Genomic DNA, 14,230 nt, shown 5'->3' with positions numbered 1-14,230 from the left:
TAGAAATCTGAAGTTTATTATCAAAAGCAGGGAAGAAAGGAATCCAGGCTAAATAGCAATCTAGCCAACATGCTTTGTTAAGCAGATCTGGATATCATAGTTTTACCCTTTTTGAGCACAACAATTTACAAAGACAAAAGTTTACTTCCGCCGGAATTAATCTTCCTGACGAGACTGTGAGACAGCTGGAGCATGTGCTGGTTTCCAGTTTTAGAACTAAAGAAGGCCCCAAAGTTCACAGGATAGCCTAAGGTCACAAACCCAAGGATTCTGGTCCACGGCGAGTGTTCTTTTAATTAGATGAAGTCCTAGAATGATTTACATTAGCGACATCAGATTCCACACGCTCTATGTAAAACTTCAGTCATTTGGAGAAAACTCAGAGTGTACCATGGAAGCAGCTTCAAGCCTCCTCCCCCTGGAGAGCCCCCGTATTTGGTGGGGGCAATGGCACTGAAGCACCCACTTGGATGACCTGTTAGTTTTTTGCCAGGAATTGACCCTTGTGGGTCAATTTTCCTTCCTCTCTGGCCCTGCCCAGGTGACTGATCTAATGTGCCAATGCAATCATATCTCTGCCCCTTAAAAATCCTACAGTCCCATCATTTGCGTGTGGTGGGGATTGTGGGTGAGCAGAGGAGGGAAGAAGAAAGAAGGTTCCACCCTAAAAACACACCAACCACAACCTGGCATATTCTCAGCGCTGAGCGTATATTTACACCTTTTTAGGATGGCCTGAAGGGGAGGGTGATCCAGGAAGTGACTGAATATAGACCCCACCCACATTAAACAAAGTCTGGATATATGCTGAGGGCGGTGGTGAAACCCTGACGGACTATGAACCAAGAGAGCGAAAGATCCTGGCAGCCACATTGTGCACTGGGGACTGGAGAGCCAAGAAAGGCAAAAGTATGAATTAAGACAATGATGGGAGGATGGAAATGAAGGAAAAAAGGTCGGAGGGTGTGGGTCAGTGATCTTGAGAAGGGAGAAGCGGGATAGCTTCCGTAGGAGTCAGGACAGACGTGCACAATTATAGGGACCTTCCTGATGGAATCTGAATTTGGAGTAATGGCTTATTTGAAGTAGCTTTTCTGAATTTTTCTTCTAATTAAAAAAAAAAAATGACAAATTGATTCAAGGGTAAAGGTCGGGTAGTCTTTCATGCTTCTGTCCCATATGGATGGGACATGGTATTTAACGTTTATTTAAGAATAAAAATACGAATTTAAAATCCTTCTTGTTTCGATACGTCCAACTACTTAAAAAGAGATTTCAGTCCTTTGGTTTCTTATCTATAGAAGTTTCAGTGATAATTTTGCTCACAAGAAAAAGATGAGGTTCAATTCAATAAACATTTATTGCACACTTAATTAGGTTTGAGGTACTGAATGATATTCAGGAACTAAGTTATGAAAATCATTTTGTGATCCTTCTGCAGTTCCTGTTACATTTACATGCATTTTACATAATGATTAGCCTAGGAAAAATGCTCCCTTTCAGCATTAAATGCATAAATCTAATTAATATTCCCGAGTGCTGGTCAAACCTCATTTACTATGTGTGTGCTTTTAATTATATTTACTAAGATGACCCCTGTTTACATCGCTGCACTTTCTCTTCTTCCAGGCTTTTCTCTAGGTTGTTCATTCCTTGGGCAGACCTAAACCTGCATTCAGCCTCTCACTGGCTACTTTCTACTTCTCTTTTGGGTTTCAGCCTAAACAATGTACCCTGATCCCCGGGTGAGATTTTGTCCTCTGTCAGATGCTCTTGGAGTACTCTGGACTTTTCTCTCCAGCTTGACACCATCTTAGCACAGTGACTTGAACATAAAAGTGCTCAGTAGGTATTTGGTAAACGAATGAGGAAAGACCGAATGATAGCACAATGTCAACTGTGAAGTTTCCTCTAACACTTTGCAATGCGACAAAGGGCAAGAATTTTAATTAGACGCGAACAACTGCAGAGAGCTCTTATGGCTTCTCAATGAGCAGAAAACATTTGCACCGACAGTGGTCAGGAAAACACTTTTGGGTCAAAGCAGTGAAGAACAACTGGGACACTATACAAAAGTGATGTGCTGATAATAGGAAAACTCCCAGCGCTCCTGATGGCTCTGTTACCAAACAGGCTGACAAAATGAGTATTAATTAAGTAGCTGAAAGCCAAATACAAATGACCATCAAGCGTCAATTAAGTAGCTGAAAGCCAAATACAAATGACCATCAAGCGACTATATACTTAACAAAATCATTTTTGATGAAACAGAAGGCATGTCAGAATTTTTGTTGGCTTTAGTGTTCTCGCCATCAACAATCACCTTGAATGTACTCATATGTGCTGGGGGCGAAATGTTCCGCTGAAGAAAATGATGGAAGACCACACTCATGATCTGGCTGTGTCCCCACACAAACAAAAGTGCTGTCACAACCAGAAAGTGGTCAGATCCTCTCGGGGCTACACCTCAGCTCTGAAAGTCTGCGACTTTAAGCAACGCACTTGGGCTGGCTTGCCTTCTCTGCCCCACACGTGCCTCCATCAGCCTCTTAGAACTTGGGATCTTTTCTCCCATATATATGTGATTTTAGCCCTTTAAAAAAGTAAAAGTGAGGCATCTATAGGCAAATGAATTAGTCTTTGTCAAAATTTCCAAGATCTTCAATCCCAAAGGCTTGCAGTCTTAGCTCAGAATACCTCTAGAAATTCATCCCTTAAATCTCCTGGAATCAACACCTGTGTCAGGAAGACCTAGTAGCTCCTGAGAGCGAAGGGCATAGTGGCTTCAAGATTCATAACAAAGATGATGTAGTGTTCAGCTTAAGGCATTTGTAACTTTCTGGGGCTCTGGGTGACAAGTAAGTTATACAAGTCTTACAAGTAAAACTACTTATAAATTAATCCACTGTTAACACAGATAGTCCAAATATTTGGGGGGACAGCAGCATGTAACTTTCTCTACCATCAGTGGAAAATGAGATCAACCTGCATGTCTACTTCCATCACCCTGATGGATGGTTTCAGGGCAGCTGGTCAGTGTGGGTCAGGGAATGGGCAGCACTACCTGCTCTCCTCTCTAGAGAGATGGTCATGCATAACTTTTGGCTTCTACTGTACATGAAGGCTTTCATGTCTTCTACCGAATTTGAAGGCTTTCATGTAACCTGTAGTTCCAATCTCAGGTACCTAGTTTTTCCGAGAGAAGCATGGGTTCCTTCCGGCATAGCAGAAACAAGACAGCGTATGATCAAACAATTGGGTCTTCCCTGGCCCTAGCCAGGAACTGGCTCCAACCATCCACTAATCAGGCTGTTTAGTGGTGTTCAGAGGCGGCTTTGCACTCCGGATGTTAGTAGGCAAAGACACCACTGTGTCCCTTCAACAGGCCTTGCAGACACAACCTAGTACAAATTATAATCATCACAAAAGCAGCTAGTGCAGGTTCAGGGCAAAGGGATTAGGGTGACGCAGTAAAAGGAAGTAGAAAGGAGCAGAAAGACAAAGATCCAGAAGCTTCTCAGCAAGGAGGGTCTGATAATGCCATGTTTCTACTGCTTAGAAAAATGGAGATTTAAAAATACGTGTACAATTAGTAACTTCCAATAAATTCCTCGATAGAGAGTCATTGCTAAGATGGGCTTTCAGTTTCTAGTGTCCTAGTGTCCACTTAACAATACTCTAAACAGTTACTATCACTAGTTGCTGTGGTTAGTCAAGATGTTTTTCCCTCTAAAAAGGACTAAATGGTTTTGATTCCTTTAAATCCTGTCTCTAATAAAAACTAGCATGTGGCCCTTAGACGATCCCTTCCCTTCATACCTAAAGGTTAGTGATGTCCAAACAGGGACCAGCGAAAAGGAACGGTGGGAGGGGCTCAGCACACCCACCAGCCACACTTCCTCTGAAGCTGTCCTGGGCCCTGTCCCTGCCTAACCCCTCCCTCACTGCAGGTCTGATCTTCCTTACATTTTTTTTCCTTGCCTAAAGCTCTTGAGTGATTACTCACTGCCGAAAGGCTACATCTCTACTCCTTGGCATGAAGCATGAGGCTGCCCAATCTAGCCTGATCTCTCTTGTGGCTCCCTGCCCATCTCCACCTCCCCCACCCCCACCCCCAGCCTATTCTGCTCACTCTAATTCTAATACTCTTCTCATCCCCAGGTCAGGCTGACTTGCTCAGTCCTCCCTGCCCTTTTGGAACTCATCTGTCTCACTCATTATTTATTCCCTGCCACACACACTTAATCTCCTCTGCAAATACCTCCCCAGGACATATGTTTCTTGGACAATATCCATCTGCAAGATTCAGCTCCTTGGCTTCGGAGCCGCTTCTCTGAAGTCTTACCTGACCTTCCCATGTACAACCCCTCCCCCTGGCCTTTCTGTACCAGTCCTCATCCATGCAGTAGGGGACCAGATGACCCGCTGGTCCCTCCCATCCAGATTGCGAACCCCCAAAGAGAGCCTATAACAGGTTCTTCTGTGTTCCCAGTACTCAGCTCAGTGCCCAAAACCTAGTGAGTACTTAATAACTGTAATCCTTATAGCTCCCTGAGATAAGGTGATATTACCTTGCTCTGCAAAGATGAGGCTTAGAGATGTGAAGAAATGGGTAACAGTCACATAGCTCATCATTGAGAGAGCTGGGATTAGAAACCGGGTTTATTTAACTTCCGAGTATGTCCCTTCTCTACATCCTGGGTCTCATTTTAAAAGATAAGTCCACAATTTATGTGACCCATGGAACAAAGTGGTTATTTGACTATTATTCTTTCTTCCTTAGAATATGCCAAAGGAGGAAAGAGTGCTTCTACTTGCCTAAAAGGCCATGCATGACATCTGATGCTATCTTGGGACTCAGGGTAAAATGTTCTTGATTATTGATTCTGCAGTTTCTACGTAATTTACAGAAAAGCCCTGTTTAGATACGGAAATTATACATTTACTTAAAATAGCTAATTTAAAATTATATTACTTTAAATTTATATTACAGGATCTTTGGGTCTTAAGATAAATTCTGCATTGTGGGGAAGGAAAACACGATAGTTTTTCCTTTCTCAGAATAATATTGTCATTCCAACAAGAAAATAAAATAAAGGCATAAACTTATGGGGAAAAAGTAATAAAAAACATTTGCAAATCATGATTTAACTGGTTCCTCTGGCCCAAGATAGAATTTTTGGACAAAACTGTTTTGATGAAAAAGATAATTTTTAGAATCTAGGGAATAAATTCTAAGATAATCATAATGATTAAATGACCATAAGATGGTACTTGAATCACAAGTATGCATACAGATATTTTTTAAGAAATGGGAAGAAGAATCAGATTCTTCAGTGGTGAAGAGGACATTAGACTTCACTGAGCCAAGTACCGTGTATCACCAACTGCCCATAATCTGGTGTCAGATTATGGATTTTACTTTCAGAATGGTTGTAAACAGAAGATCAGTTTCCTTTTGTTCTATGGTTAAGTTTATTCAGTAAAAATAACCATAATAGCTAAGGGTTCAGAAGCCAGCAGGGAAACATCCAACTTTTTAAAGAGCTATACTACATACAGAATTGGGGCAAAGAAAGGTTCATTACCTATTTATAATATCAATTCTCAAAAACTTGCAAATGCAGAAGTAAATAGGTAGCCAGATGCAATCCAATTTCAAAATATAGTAGAGATAACAGAATTTATTGGAATTCTATTATTTATGGATTTTATTGATAGAGACAATTATTAAATCCTTTATTTTTCGTGTAAAAGTAAGACTTTCTTTGTGTTATCAGATTTTTTAAAAAAATGAGACAAAGGAAAAGCGAGAGGACCAGAGTTAGTTCTATGAAAAGAAACAACACAAATCACCTACTGACTCAGTTTGAAAGGGCTGCTGTAAGGAAAAACACTTAAACAGCAGTTAGTAGGTGTGAAGTACAGTTTGGAGTGTTTAAAAAAAAAAAAAACAAAAAACTACCTCTTTTAATCCTTACAAGAACCTCATAATGTTGATTTGCTTTCAGGCTCCTTGCATGAAGCAGAAGAGAATAGTATGACCAAGCTGGTGGTATGCACAGAGTGAAAATGTCTTTCCTTGGACTTACTGATGTTAGGCAAATGGATTGCTGCTGCCTTAAAAGAACTTTTCAAAAATTAATATCTGGTCCATACTTCCTAATATGAAACTTCCTAAACCATAATTAATTATATGCTAACAAGTGTAATTTCTGCAGGAAACTTCTTAAAACCAAACACACAATTGTCTCCTATCACTCATTAATTATAATGATCTCTTTCTTTGCTTCTCCTGTCAAAAGATCTGTTTCACTGTCCCATCCGAGGTGTCAGTTTTCACAGACTCCCTGACATTCTCCTGCTAAATCCCTTTAATAAAAACTTGTGTGTGACAACCAGCTGGGAACGTGAGTGCAAGCTGATGGCCACGAAAAAAGAACAAATCTGGTCTTCCGTATTGCTCCAGGATCAAATCAGACATTTTTAGGAAGTTTAATAAATTTTCTTAAGATAAATATAATTGCTTTACTGACTATTTATCCACAACAGAATGAAAACCTGTCCTTCACCTTAGTCTAAGAACACAGCATAGAGTTTTCAAAGGGCAAAGAGCTCAGTGATGAGAAAAAAATAGCATCCTTTAATGCAGGTTTAATTTTCTATCTGATTTGTTACATAAGAATATTTGATGAGTAGTTTGGGTAAATGCAGAAATACTAGAAGTGAACAATGAGGCTTTAAAATCCATACACGTTTTGCTGGCTATCTAATAAGGCAAACCAGCATAAAGGGAAAAGTGACAGAGAAGAGTAAATGAAAACAGCACACATTTGTCAAGTCTACCGTGGCAATGAGTTCAAGGTGAAATCTTTTTTATAAAAAGCCGAATATATTATATAAAAATAAATAAATTCTTGATTTATGCATAAAACTGAAGTTTTTATATGGTACACATCTTTTTTTTTTTTTTAAATCAAAAGTGTTTTGGATGAATAAAAACATTTATGCCTGCCTTTTACTAACAGAAAATATTCCCTGTCTCATTTGAAATCTTTTTTTCATTTTATTTTATTTTATTTCTTTTCAGTGTTCCAGCATTCATTGTTTATGCACCACACTCAGGGCTCTATGTCATACACGCCCTCCATAATACCCACCACCAGGCTCACCCAATATGTGCTTTAAAAAAATAAGGCAAAATATTTCTTTCATCCCTTCCTTATGACCTCATCTCTTCCCCATTCATAATGTAGTGAAGTTCCAATTTGCTTTAAGATTGTGGCCCTGATCCCTGCAACCAAAACTATCCGCAAATTGTTTTGTTTTGTTTTGTTTTCAGATTTTATTTATTTATTTGACACAGAGAGAGACAGAAAGAAAAGGAACAGAGGCAGGGGGAGTGGGAGAGAGAGAAGCAGGCATCCTGCTGAGCAGGGAGCCCCATGCAGGGCTTGATCCCAGGGCTCTGGGATTATGACCTGAGCCAAACGCAGACGCTTAACAACTGAGCCACCCAGGCACTGCACTGCAAATTGTTTTTTAAATATAACTGTTGAGGAAGTGTTCATTGCAAAGATAACCATAGTATAAGAAGTTACCAATGGCAGTAAAAGCACAGCATCAAAACAATTAGGACTACCCTTGTTAGAAGAACAAGGGGGCTGCCGTCCTTTCAAAGCGTATTCTCACATTAAGGCATCTGCTTTACTGTTCTGGTTGCTCTGATTGTTGCCCACCTCCCATCCCTATGGACAGACCTCTAAATAGATGTTTTCCCCACTCGGTAGTTTCTCCTGAATGAATGAATCAAAGAATGAGTCCTTAAAATGGTAATTTTCTAACGTTTCACTGAAATGAATATCAGAATGTTTAATTAGCATATTCAAGCCCTGAGTTTTAATTAAGAAGACATATAGCTCCAAAACATTTATGAATAAATTGAGTCAACAATGCCTAAAGAACAAAAATGAGAGTCATTTGAAAACACCATCATCTAAGGCGCACCGACGTGCTGAGGTCTCGTGCTGTAGACCATGAGAAGGTATAAAACATCATTGAGGGACACTGGCACACAGTACATACAGCAAAAGAGTAAAATCATGGAGAGAATTTTTATTAGTGCAAGAAAAGCACATAGCTTGTGTAAAACTACTTATTCTTTATTTAGAGCTGGTATTTTACTGGTAAATTACAAGGATTTTCTCTGTTGGACTGTCTGCGTGTAATGAACAGTGGAGAGAAGAAAGAGGAATGAGGAGATTCTAAATGAGTAAAAGAAAATTAAGCTTTCCCCTGTCTTATTAAAGAAAAAAATTGAATCCATGAATAGACATTAAAATTCTGTCCTAGGTGCTGGCTGACTGGCTAGAATGACGGAATTTGTGTTCTTCTTGGCCGTCTCAGGATTTAAATAATTTTATGTGACAGTGCTGATGTGCTGATCAATAAAAAGACAGCAATCGTTTACCTTGAGAGTTTAGTGCAATTTTAAGAATCTGCATTAAGCAAGCTGAGGGTCTGTAGTGGAATCAATGCAAAACCACCTTCCTTGGTGAAGTGCATAAATGAAGTGGGACTGAATTTTTAACACCAATGATTATGGATTAAAGAAAAATCAAATCAATTGAAAGAATTGCCTTTGGAAATCACACAATGACAGTATTTTTGAGCATATCATACTGGGCGAAATCCAGGAAAGCAAACAGATGTTCAGTTCCATTTCCCTCCTTCTTCTAGTCTTTATCTTATCATTTGGGAAAAGCCTTCTTGTATTGCAGTTTGATTACATGTGCATTTTGCAAATTTCCAGATGTGTTCAAATGTTTTAATCTACATTATGGCTTTATATTTTAGGTCCCCATGATTCCCTAATCAGAGTTCTTATTTCTCTAAACATTAAATGAAATTGAAAATTTTCATATACCTCATTTAGCTTCAAAGTATTACGGACATTTTTTTCCAAACTAGTCTTTCTAGCTATATTGGTCTTGCATCTACTCAATAGATAATCAGTCCCATTATGTTGTACTGTAATACCAAACCCCTTGAAAAGAACATTCACTTTCTTGCAAAAAAACACACAAAAAACAAAACCAAACCAAACCAAAACAAAAAAACCCAAACCCCAACAACAACAAAAACACACAACTTTTTGACAGGTGGGGTCATGATAATTTCCATTCTCAATTTTGTGCTAATAAAATTTACACATTTAAGGTAAGTATCCTTCCAGATAAGATGGTATGTGTAGTGGGTTTGCCTGTAACGCTTACTGAATAGTTTCCCATAAGAACTGATCTTGATTCTAGCATGGATTTAGATGATGAACATAGATGGTATGTTTACGAATTTCAAGATGCTAATATTGTGGAAGAAGGTATCATAGAGACGATGAAAAGCAACCCTGTCAAATTCAAGGAATGTTTGGCCAATAACAAGACGATGTTTTTTTTTTTTTGTTTTGTTTTGTTTTTGTTTTTAAAGATTTTATTTATTTATTTGACAGACAGAGATCACAAGTAGGCAGAGAGGCAGGCAGAGAGAGAGGAAGAAGCAGGCTCCCTACAGAGCAGAGAGCCCGGTGTGGGGCTGAATCCCAGGACCCTGGGATCATGACCCAAGCCGAAGGCAGAGGCTTTAACCCACTGAGCCACCCAGGTTCCCTGACAAGACAATGTTTAATCAAAGTGGAGCTATGGTTAGCTTGGAAATAGGGTATCATGACAGTTGTGAAGGAGGGTGTGTTAACAGAAACTGAAATATTAGCAGAGTTAGAGACTGGCCTTCAAGAAATGATGTGAAACATGGTGAAGCCATGTATTTTGGACACTCTGACAAGCACTTGAAGGTATCCTTTTATAAGAATAAAAAGCCTGAGGATATCTACAATTAACCAACTGATAAGTCTCCAGTATCCAAAAACAACTAGAAAGGTATAAAAGAAAACAAAAAGATAATGCCTTGTTTAAACAAAGGCATGTTTAGAAAATATGAATGGTAGTGTGGATGTAAGAGGCACTTTAAAAAAAAGTAAGGAAAGGAGAATTGGGAAGGGGGATGATATAGATGACCCAAAGGACTATCATTTGAAAACTCAGACTTGGAAAGTCCTACACAGACTTATATGGGCGAATTATATGGGCGAAAATCTGATTGAAAGTGTTTGAAGGAAAGAGGTAATAAGAACAGAAGATGAAAAGGAGTTTATGTGAGTTAGGAAGGTTAGGATTTCAGATCCCTTCCATTTGTGGAGGCCTTGAAAGTGAGTGGCCTATACGCTTTCATTTTATCCTAATGCTTCTGTAGGAGAACACGGACTCCTGTCCTAACAGCCCATGTTGCTGAGTCTAGGCGATTCTTAAACGGGTCACAAGAAAATGATGCTCCCAAGGCCATGGTCAGAGCATCAGTTTTCATCTAATAAGACTTCAACTTTCTGGAGTGAAAAAAGTCTGACCCATGGCCACGGATACACTCGGATCTTGGCCAGCTGTCTAATGAGCATGTGTCTTGGGTCATTCGGATTAGGGCAACCCCTTGGCACTGTACAGAAGTCAGCACAAAGGGCCTAGGTAGTGTCAGCGGCTACATTTTTCTAGTAGTAATAATATCTTAAATTTGGAGTAGGGCTTTCACACATTTCGTAGTGTTCTCGCGGACCGCACTTATGGAGGGCAGTCCTCAATCCCTGACATGAAAATCCTTTCCTGCTATGTCAAGTCAACAGAGCGAACTAGAAATTGTCTCCTAAAATTTTTTACATTTTTCAAATAAAAATTTCTGTGATCCCACCCTCATTGGACTTGCCTATCAAAGAATGCTGCTTTTTTTTTTATTGCTAACTCTGTGAAATGAAACTTGTACATATCTTATCATGTAGAAAGAAGTCCAACTGATTGCCTATGATACTGTAGTGAAAACATGATCAAGTAGAGCCAGGTTTCAAAAGGTTAATGGAGTAAAATTCTATACCAGGAGTACTGAAACATACCCTAAATGGGAATGTAAACGTTTCCTCAGAGTACGCTATTCGAAATAATAGGTTATTTTGAAGGGAATCTATTCTGATGGTACAGAATATCTAAATCGCTCTGAAACAAGTAGAGATTTCATTTATATAGATTAATGAGCTTATGACAAGTTCATACTCAAGAGTTATTCAGGCATTCCTTTGCTCCTTCCTAGGAAGAATAAATTTATTTTATTCATTCACTGTAAAAGTTACACTTTGTAATTTCTTAGCTATATAAATCACCGCAGAATGAGAAATAGGGCCTACATGTTGGTAATAAACTTAAATATGTTCAAATAAAGACTTCACAATGCTCTTTCCAATCATCTGTTTCTTTAAAAAAAAAAAAAAAGTTACACCACATATTCAATGGAGAAATCAGCCAATTTCCCAGAAGTTAACTGACTTAAAACCCCAGGTATACAAACAAACAGGCAAAAAAACCCAAAGGTCCATTGAAAGATGAGAGCTCAAGATAAAAATGTCATTGGCCCTTGGGTAACAAAATTGCAGCAAGCACTTACTTGTTAGACTCAAAGCCACCTCTCAAAAGACTAAGGCTTTTGTTCCTTATCTTCAAAGAACAACCCACTTGCATCAGAATCAAACTCTGTACACAATACTTGATCACCCCACATCAAAGCATGTCCCCTTTCCTGAGTCATTTCTTTTAATTAGAGCTAATAAAGAAATGGGTTTACATGCTGACTGATGTTTGTAGCAAATCCCTAGAAAACAGGGTCAAGAAATTCATTAGTGTGATGTTAGGGTCTGTGTCTCTGGAGCCAGCCCACCCCTCCTTGACTCAGTACCTGACAGGTGCGCCTCGGCTCTGTGCTGGTTTCAGCATGACTGTCACCGTGTTGTCCGTTTGATTCAAAGGGGTCTCGAGCTCATAAGCCGGCATAGAGGGCGCTGGGGGGAAAAATGTGTGATGGGAGATTCGTTATTTCTGACCGATCTTTTCGGTTTTCCTCCTAGTTGTGTTTGGAAAGAACATTAAGAACACAGTGCACTTCAACTATAGTTATGAACCGACCATGGGCGGCCTCTGTGAGGAACTGCTGCTAAAACCAGTATATGTCAACTTCTTTGATCCTGAGTTCAAGTTGGGAGAGAGTATGAGGGGGCTTGTGAGGTGGTACTAATAGTCTCTCTCTTGATTTGCATTCTTGATGAATGGGTGTAGGTTAGCTTGAGAACATACATCAAGTTGGGCACTTACAATGTGTATACTTCTTGGTAGGTATGCTCTTCTTTAGAAATAGCTTTAAATGCATATTTAAGAAATAATCACTAGGATCATAAAACTGAATATTATAGCTCTCCCATCAACGTCAAGGTGGAAAACTCTGTGTATGCCACAGATCCATCTAGAAACCTGAAGAAGACTGTAGAAGCCAGAGAGGCTCGTTGAAATTAGTGACCACGAATGGGCTGTCAGGGAGAGCAGGAAGGTGGAAAAGGTACGGGAATTGGAGTAAGGAAGGCTTGGTTTGACTTTCTGTTGTTTTGTTTTAATCAGTGTAAGAGCTTAGGTTCACGAATTATCTCTGGGTCTTCAGTTTACCCTTCTTTCAAAATAGGAGAAATTACCCTCTAGGGTTATTATGGGAATTGAAAGAGAAAATAAAGGGTGTCAGGTAAATACAATTCTACCAATGTTCATTCTTTTCCCCCACTTCAAGAGAATCCTATTTCCAAGTCTATTTTCTGGCATTCTTTGTTTTCTAGATTGTTTAGTTTTCTCATGTGAAGATAATGATAGAGTTCTTCAATAATTTTGTCATTGCCATGGACTAGATGGATCAAAGCTGTGATGTGGGGGGCACATGGTCTTTTTAAGAACCACAGGAGTAGGTGACTGATGAGAACACTAGTGATCATTTTTTTTACAAATATAGTTTTTTAAATCTCTTACATATAAAAAGCTTTTATGTAAAAGGCATGGGTTATATCTCATTTCCATTTATTGGATTTTCTCAGCATTAAAAATTAACTCCAATTCTATTAAAAATTAACTCCGATTCATAACACAGAATTACATTTTGTATAGAGAATAGTTCTTTCTCTGAGGTCCATGAAAGTAGAAAATTGGGGCCCATAAACTGTAATTTTCTTTGAACTATAAAAATCAAATAGTTATTCTTGATGAGTCTGTGCAGGCTAACAAAAATGTCAACTGTCTTTGTTTTTGGATAGAACTATAGGAACTTGGGAGGCTAACAGCGGTCAGAGTCATATCAAATAGAATTTTTGTATAACAAGAAATGAAAAAAATGAATTCTTTTTTTCTAAAAGAACATCTTTAAGATAATACTCTTTGAAATATAGTTTCCATAGGGGGAAACTACCAAAACAAAGAAGGCTTAGAGATACACATACTGGCACACATTTCCTCTTCAGTCTCCATCATAAGTTAAAGCACCAGATTCTATCACCTTAATTACATCTAGGTTATCAGTGCACTTGATCAAGATCAGAGAGGGCATGCATAGAAATTACGACTAGAAGCCAGATTTTCTGATTCCAAGTCTAGTGGTCTCCAGAGATGTAGGACTAAATGGCATTTTCCTAACCTCACAAGGGCATCTTCCTCTTCTTCCAACTCTCCATATTGTTATTACCCAATGTTTGTTATGAAATATCAAGTGTATGTTGAACTTCAAGTTGAGTTTGTGTTCATAAACAAAATCTTATATGATGAAAAATTTCCCCTCAAGTTTCCCCTTAAAAAGAAAATTCCAAACCTCCCTCCCTCAAAACCTAATTGAGTGCTTATAGTACTTTTTTTTTTTTTTTTAGATTTTATTTATATGAGAGAGAGAACACACAAGCAGAGAAAAGGGCAGAGGGAGAGGGAGAAGTGACTCCCCACTGAGCAGAAAACCCCTGCCCTGATATGGGGCTTGATCCCAGGACCCCAGGATCATGAGTTGAGCTGAAAGCAAACACATAACCCAATGAGCCACCCACACACCCCTACAGTACTCTTGTTGTAAGCCTGCCTCTGATTCTAAGCAAAACTTCCGAAAAACTAGAAATGAGGGACAATAGATAAAGATAAAAAATAGACAATAGATAAAAAAAAAAATAAAGCTAAACATTACTTAGCTAGAGTTATTCCCCTCACCAGCTTCCTGCTCATCTTCCCCTAGCCAAAACAGGCAAGGTCAAAACTCAAACACTTCACCACTCATACCCAAAGGGGGAAAA

The 14,230-nt window shown here is 38.9% G+C and overlaps 1 protein-coding gene across 8 annotated transcripts in view; it reads right to left on the bottom strand.

Annotated features, from left to right (window-relative positions):
* PTPRM (protein tyrosine phosphatase receptor type M) overlaps positions 1–14,230 on the bottom strand; it is a 749,942-nt gene that overhangs the window by 244,972 nt on the left and 490,740 nt on the right. For all 8 annotated transcript variants that reach the window (XM_082697317.1, XM_082697320.1, XM_082697313.1 and 5 more), the window contains exon 11: positions 11,827–11,929. In XM_082697317.1, coding sequence (XP_082553443.1) covers positions 11,827–11,929 — 103 coding nt within the window. The remainder of the gene's footprint in view (positions 1–11,826; positions 11,930–14,230) is intronic.

This window comes from Mustela nivalis, assembly GCF_964662115.1.
Source record: "Mustela nivalis genome assembly, chromosome: 14".
Lineage (NCBI taxonomy): Eukaryota > Metazoa > Chordata > Mammalia > Carnivora > Mustelidae > Mustela > Mustela nivalis.
This window is presented reverse-complemented; position numbering and strand designations above follow the sequence as displayed.